The following is a 7,500-nucleotide window of genomic DNA, read 5'->3' as shown; positions in this document are numbered from 1 at the left end:
GTTCAGCCCCATTCTACACTGACCAAGCTAAGTTGTAATCAAAGTCTCTCCAGCATTACCATCCTATCATTTTGCATATCAGAAGCCATATTGCTCAGGCGAGCTGGTAGAATCGTTAGCACGCCGGGCGAAATGCTTAGCGGTATTTCATCTGCCTTTATGTTCTGAGTTCAAATTCCGCTGAGGTCGACTTTGCCTTTCACCCTTTCGGGGGTCAATAAATTAAGTACCAGTTAAGCACTGGGGTCGATCTAATCGATTAATCCCTTTGTCTGTCCTTGTTTGTCCCCTCTGTGTTTAGCCCCTTGTGTGGGCAAAAAAGAAATAAGAAACCATATTGCTCAGTGATTTAAAAAAAAAATATGGTGGAATGTATTTGAGGGAAATTTAGCTGCTATTTCTTAAGCAATTGGATAGAGACTCCCTTGTCAACGTGCTTCTCAGTGTGTCTATTAATAGGAAGATTTGATGTGGAGCTTTTGCTATGATTTTTCTAAGCTTCTTTTTTTCTTTTCCTTCCAGATCTGTCATTGATTTTTATATTTTTTATCTATTCCACCATTCTTCAGTATTGAGTTGTCTGTTGATTATCCAGGCTCCTACTGGCTCCATTATCAGACATTGTTAGAAGCTAAAATAAGATATTTTTTTCTTCAATACCTGTCCTATATACTAGATACATTAAGAACCAATGAAAATCCCACTGTACAGTTACATGGCCTGCTAGATGTAGCACCAAATCTGCTTCAAATCTCTTTCTACTGTTTTTAAAAAAAATAGATATTTGATCATTTTACATATTTCTAGTAAAAATGTGATGGTCATGTATAAAATTTGTTGATCAAAAAATCTACTTCAACAAAGCTGACCTGAGATTAAACAGCCACACCTAGAGTTAAGGCAAACTGATAAAGGAGTGTCTATGTGGTTACTCAATTATTAAGAAATAGCAAAGAAACCTCTTTTGAATCACATCATACCATGTGACTGAAAGAAGAACACTTTGGACAATATCATGTGTGAGTATATACATATGTATGTATTTATGGATGGATGGATGGATGGATGGATACACATACAACTAATGAACTAGGTATTATTATTTGCATCAATGAAACTTCAAACAAGATAATGCTGAGCCAATCTGTTATTACATACTTCTAACTTCCGCAACATGAGCTGAGTCCTACTTTCTTTCTGTTGTACAACAGTGTGTGTGTGTATGTGTGTGTGCATGTCTGTATGTGTGTCTACATGTGTGTGAATGTGTCTGTGTGCAAGTGTGTGTCAGGGTGTGTATGCATGCATGCACGCGCACATGTGTATGTGTGTACACACTAACTTGGAAAACTAAACAATGTGTTGTGGATAGGTCTGCTCTGTGAAGCTGACTTGGGGTAAATAAACAGCACCCCTAGGTGCAATTTGTAGCTTTTCTTCTTTTTTTTTTTTCACTTGCTATTTAACTCTGATAGAAACTTTTCTTTATCGAAGCTGTGTATGGCTTACAACCACAATTTCTTCTCATCAATGTTTTTTAAGGTTGATCTGTACCTACTAAGAGAAGGGAGATGCAGCTATAGACTTTGTGTTCATAACCAATTATCTTCCCTCTTCCTGGTTAAAATGATTTAATCTGGTTCTTAGAAATAGCATTACAGTTGGCAGACTATTTGGTAGGTATTTAATTTACGCACATTTTAGAGCACCAGGATTTCATTCACATTCTTTATGCCATTATGAAAACATCTATGCTAGCTACAATTCCCAACTTAATATTTGTGTAATGGGCTTTAAAATACTCTACAAAAGTTACATACAATACCCTTGTCACTAGTTCTCACTAGAATTCTATAAAAAGCTTTTCTTCTGCTCACCCATTTATTCTGAACATATAACATATATAAAGGTTACAATGGTTGTCATGTTACCTATTAGCAACTTAATAGTTATAGTGATTTCTTTTGTTTTGGCACAAAACCATTTAGAGAAGGGAGGGACTTAGTTGTTGTTGGGTAAGTCAGTAGCATACTTACTTTATTGACCACAGATGGATGAAAGTCAAAGCCAACCTTCTTTATAGAAATAATAAATATTTTTTAAAAGAGAAAACATGATTTAAAAAATTCAAGACAAAAGATAAAAGCACGAAAGTTAGCAATTATAATCATAGTAATGTTCAATATGAAGACTAATGTATGAATTCAATTGTTTGCATGAAGGAAATTTTCATTTGTATTGAACACTATATAACACAAGGTTTTGAATAAAATAAAGTAAAATATAATAAAAAGCATGTTTTCACACAATAAACTGAGAAACTGAACTGAAATGAAAATAATGTATCATTATACAGAATCTATTGCTTACTGTGCCACTATGCTTCATTTCATGACAAACGCCAGGAGGAAAAATGAAGGTTGTGATGCTTGCAGGAAGTATCGTGGTGGTTGTAACTCTATGGCTGGCTTACCTGCTTTGTTGTTACTTAAAAAAAAAGAAAAAATGGAAAACTATCTATTGTTCTTCATAAGCAATTTGTTTCATTTCATTTCAATATATTGTAGTGGGCTGGTTCCTCCTTGAAATTATTCTTTTCTTACTTCAGATATCATTGTTCTCACAATAGTTTCCATTTTCTGCTTGTCCTTTAAATAGTCTAGAACCTTTAATACAATATCTTCTCTGCCTAATGCTATTTCTCAAATCCTGTTTATTTCTACTCATTGTTAAAATATGTTATGTATTTTTTCTTCAACAAAATACTTATATTTTCTTCTTTCATAAAATATTTGATTAGTTTTATACATATATTATGTGTTTTTGTTTTTTGTTGGTTTTTACTATTCTTCATTGTGGTATGATTTTATTTTCAGTATACAGACAAATCAGGAAAAATCTCAGTAGAATTAGCATAATAAATTTTCTTGTATGTTGTTGAAAATTTTAATTTATTTAATTCTTCATTTTGATACCATTAAATGAGATGATGCTGTTTATGCTATTACTAGTTTTAATAATTATTGCTATTTCTGTTTTCATAGAATTTGTCAAACAAAATGAAATACTACCTATCATTTGAACTTTGTTCTTCCTTCATAGACTTCATTTATTGACCAGTAAACTGTGGTGACATCTCTAAAACTAACAGTAACAACATAATATTAGTATTTAAGAAATTTACAATGTTTTCAGTTTTGGCATAAACAAAATGATGGTTTTGTATACAATTTGGCAGAGAAAAAGATATTTCCTTTCTTGTTTTCCCTCTTCTTTTTGTAAATCTCCTGCCAAAAATGATATTTTCAGTATATTATATTGGCAACAGCTCGAAAGTCTTTGTGAAAATTTTTTTAATGATCAACCAATGAAACACAGTATATTTTTGAATAAATCCACTTTTCTCTTTCATTTTTCAATGTTGACAGACAAGTCCTCAGCAAGCAACCAGAAAATCTTTTGGAAGAACTGATAAAGAAACTTCAGTAAATCCTCCATACCGCTACAGTGAGATGACTTCAATATCTTATACAGAAAGTGGAACTGGTTGGAATAAAGCAGATGAAGGACACTGCAAATTGCTGCCAGGTAGAAAATATACCATTATTGTATCACATATACCTACTATTTCTATAGAAACAAACAAACTAGTAGTCTTAGAAGCATATATTAATTATTCATAATATTCTATTGCTCTGGGTAAAACATTAAACCATAGGCATACTGAGTATATAGCTCAGAAGTTCAGGAGATTTGAAGAATATAGAGTTACTACTTAGGCATTTCCAATGCAAGGCCTGCTTTGTGCCAAGGTGGAATTACTCATCAAAATCTCCATTTACAGTTGAAATTGTAGATGGTCCTGTGACTCAGATATGATTCACATAAGTCCACCAGTGTGTGGATATGCCCTGATGCCATATGATCCAGTCCCTCTGCTTAAAGTTAAATAAGTCCCGTGCATCAAGGATAAGCTTAGGAGTTGGAGACTAGCAGAATAAACAGTAAATAAAATTGGTAAAAAGCAATGAGAAATCACTGCTGCATCTTTCCTGAGAAAAATCATGTATCTTTAGACTATGGCATGGTGGTCCATGATTGCTGATACTTGTAGGCACATATCTTTCATCTTTCTTACTTGTTTCAGTCATTAGACCATGGCTATACTGGGGTACTACCTTGAAGAATTTTTAGTCAAATGTATTAACCACAGTACTTGTTATTTTAAAGCTCTGTACTTATTCTGTCTGTTTCTTTTGCCAAACCACTAAGTTACAGGGGTGTAAACACACTAACACCAGTTGTCAAGCAGCAGTGGGAGACAAACACAGACACACACACACACACACATGCACACATGTACACACATACATTACATGCACGCATGCATGCATGCATACAAACATACATACATACAATGGGACTGAACCTAAAACCTTGTTTTCGGGAAGCAAACTTCTTACCACACAGCCATGCCCACACCTATCAAAGTATTGTTTTTTTATTTGAAGAAAGTTATTTTAAATATAAAAGAGAAGGTAATGAAGGTCAATTAACAATACAGAATATGGAAGAAAATAAATATTCTTTTATTTCTATTTTAGCAGCAAATCATCTGTCCTTACTTTCTAAGTTCAAATCCCATAAAGGCTGATTTTGTCTTACATGGCATTGATAAAATTAGAACTAGTTGAGCACTGGGGTCAATGTGATCAACTTAACCCCTACCCTGAAATTGCTGGCCTTGTGCCAAAATTTGAAACCGATGTTTCCATTATAACAATCTGTTAACTGTCAAACTTTATTTTTCTGTTGCTCCAGTTCACTCAGCTGTAGAAATTAATGGTGACATCACTGGTGCCAAGCTGTATCAGCCTTTGCCTTTCCTTTGGTTAATATCAGTGGCGTCGGGAGGAGGAGGCTGCTATGAATGGGTGACTCTTGGTCTTCCATAAAATAACCTTGCCCAGACTTGTGCCTCAGGGGGTAACTCTTCAGGTGCAATTCCAGTCATTCATAACTGAAGGGGGTCTTTACTCTTTACCCTAATTGTTAAATGGACAATTTAAAATAAGAATTAAACAATAAACATCTTTAAAATGGTTATGACAAAACAAGTCTCACAATGTAGAAAAAAAATGGTAGGCTGCAACAACAGCTAAAAAAATTTGCTATGAGCATCTCCGCTGCTCACACTATACTGCATAGTTTAAACATTGCAGCCCACATTTCTTTAGCAAGTAATCTCTATATATATTACTGTAGTTTTGTTGATGTCTGCAGTTTACTTCACTTTTCATCTTTTCAGATCAAAGTTAGAGTATATTAAGACCAAAATATTGGAAAGATTTATTTTTCCTAAATTTAAGTCACTTTTGTTACTGTGATATTTATAAGTATGAAGGCTGCAAACTGGCAGAAATGTTAACACACCAGGCGAAATGCTTAGTGGTATTTCATGTGTCTATATGTCCTGAGTTCAAATTCCACTGAGGTTGACTTTGCTTTTCATCCTTTCAGGGTCGATAAATTAAGTACTAGAAGATCTAATTGACTGGCTCCCTCTCTCAAAATTTCAGGCCTTGTGCCTAGAGTAGAAAAGAATATTTTTTTTAAAGGCGGCAAACTGGCAGAAACATTAGCATGCTGGACAAAATGCTCAGCAGTATTTTGTCTGTCTTTATGTTCTGAGTTCAAAATCTGCTGAGGTCGACTTTTCCTTTCATCCTTTCAGGGTCGATAAGTTAAGTACCAGTTGCATACTGGTATCGATCTAATCAACTGGCCCTCTCCCCAAAAAATTTCGGGCCTTTTTCCTAGAGTAGAATATTTATAAATATGGCTGTATGGTTAAAAAGTTTACTTCCCAATCATATGGTTTAGCATTCAATCCTATTGAATGGCACATTGGGCAAGTGTCTTCTCCAGGTCAATCAAAGCATTATGAGTAGATTTGGTTGATACACATGTCTCTCTGTAAGTAGACGAATTTTGTATCTTTTATCTTTCACTTGTTTCAGTTAATAGACTGAGGTCATGCTGGGGCACCACCTCGGAGAATTTTTTAATCAAATGAATCAACAGCTGATATCTTTTTTTTTAGGTGTTGTACTTATTTTATCAGTCTCTTTTGCCAAACTGCTATGTTACTGGGATGTAAACCCACCAACACTGGTTGTCAAATAGTAGTGAGGAACAAATACGGACACAAAGACACAGACAAACAGACACCTCAACGTACACACAAACACATGATGAGACTTCTTTCAGTTTCCGTCTACTAAATCCACTCACAAGGCTCTGGTCAGCCCAAAGCTATATTAGAATACACCTTCTCAAGGTGCCATGCAGTGGGACTGAACACTATTTATCTATCTATCTAGCTAGCTAGCTAGCTAGCTATCTAGCTATCTATCTATTTAAAATGGGATGTCAGTGTTATTTTCATTTTGCGTAATTTAGATGGCAATTTATTCACTGTACCCTGTGTGTGTGTGTGTGTGTGTGTGTGTGTGTGTGTGTGTGTGTGTGTGTGTGTGTGTATTCATAGCCCTGCTACTCATTGATTCCCTGTGTTAAACCATCTTACCCATGCCATCATGGAAAGTGAAAATTGAATTTTGAAATTTTGTATTGTATTATCTATATTACAACGTAATAATAGTAGAAATAAAGTGCATAATACACAATGTAATAATTATATTTAATAGTATGTAGTAACTAAATTATATATTATGCATGTTATTGTGTTGTGTTGTGTATGTGATTTCCCTGTCCATGGTGCAAGAATGGTTGGGAACAGCTACTCAGCAGTTTTAAATCATATTTTTAAATAATTGTGGTGTGCTGTGACATATTGGTTGAGAACCACTGTTTTATATATATGTGTGTACTTAATTAAACTTAGCTTCATTTCGACAAAAAAGCAGAAGATTAAAATTTTTCAGACATGTGCACTGGATATCTGCAGTTAGTGATGGTGCAAATCCTAAAACAACCCCATCATAAATTGGTTGAACAAACAAAAATTCATGATGACAGCCTGTCCATGTCAATTAGAGGCTCACTGGAAACTAAAAAGATCAATATGAGAAGAGCAGGCCTAACCACACTAGCTGCAAGCAAAATTCTGTTCTGGCTTTTTTTTGTGCTACTGTATCATGTTTCTTCTTCAATTTCCTTTTGTGCCCGAGGTCAGCACTGCATGTTCTCAAGCAAGGAGACAGGCTGGTGAATAGTTTGTTGCCAGAAGGTGGAGGTAATTGAAGGCTGTCATAGTCCATTAATGATGGTCATTGTGATGGTGATAGAAATCAAGGGATTTCTTCCAAGAGTTCTTGCACCTTTTTCTCAGTGTCCCACCTTCATGATAATCAGTTGAAAGTTTGCCATTACAGCACAATCTTTGGTAAACAATGATCCATCAACCTAGAAACAAAATATAAATCACCTTGTTATAATCCTAACTTTATTAATCTGATTACAAAAATTGAATAATTT

The 7,500-nt window shown here is 34.6% G+C and overlaps 1 protein-coding gene across 2 annotated transcripts in view; it reads left to right on the top strand.

The window, feature by feature from the left end:
• LOC106872383 (protocadherin beta-15) overlaps positions 1–7,500 on the top strand; it is a 233,029-nt gene that overhangs the window by 224,868 nt on the left and 661 nt on the right. Inside the window, exon 3 of one of the 2 annotated variants that reach the window (XM_014919364.3) lies at positions 3,429–3,588. The exons of the other annotated variant lie outside the window; for it this stretch is intronic. Within the exon in view, the coding sequence (XP_014774850.1) occupies positions 3,429–3,588 (160 nt within the window). The remainder of the gene's footprint in view (positions 1–3,428; positions 3,589–7,500) is intronic. 2 annotated transcript variants of the gene reach the window in all.

This window comes from Octopus bimaculoides, chromosome 14 (assembly GCF_046866305.1).
Source record: "Octopus bimaculoides isolate indiv1 chromosome 14, ASM4686630v1, whole genome shotgun sequence".
Taxonomy (NCBI): Eukaryota; Metazoa; Mollusca; class Cephalopoda; order Octopoda; family Octopodidae; genus Octopus; species Octopus bimaculoides.
Note: the sequence above shows the minus strand (reverse complement) of the source record. Positions and strands in the feature narration are given on the sequence as shown.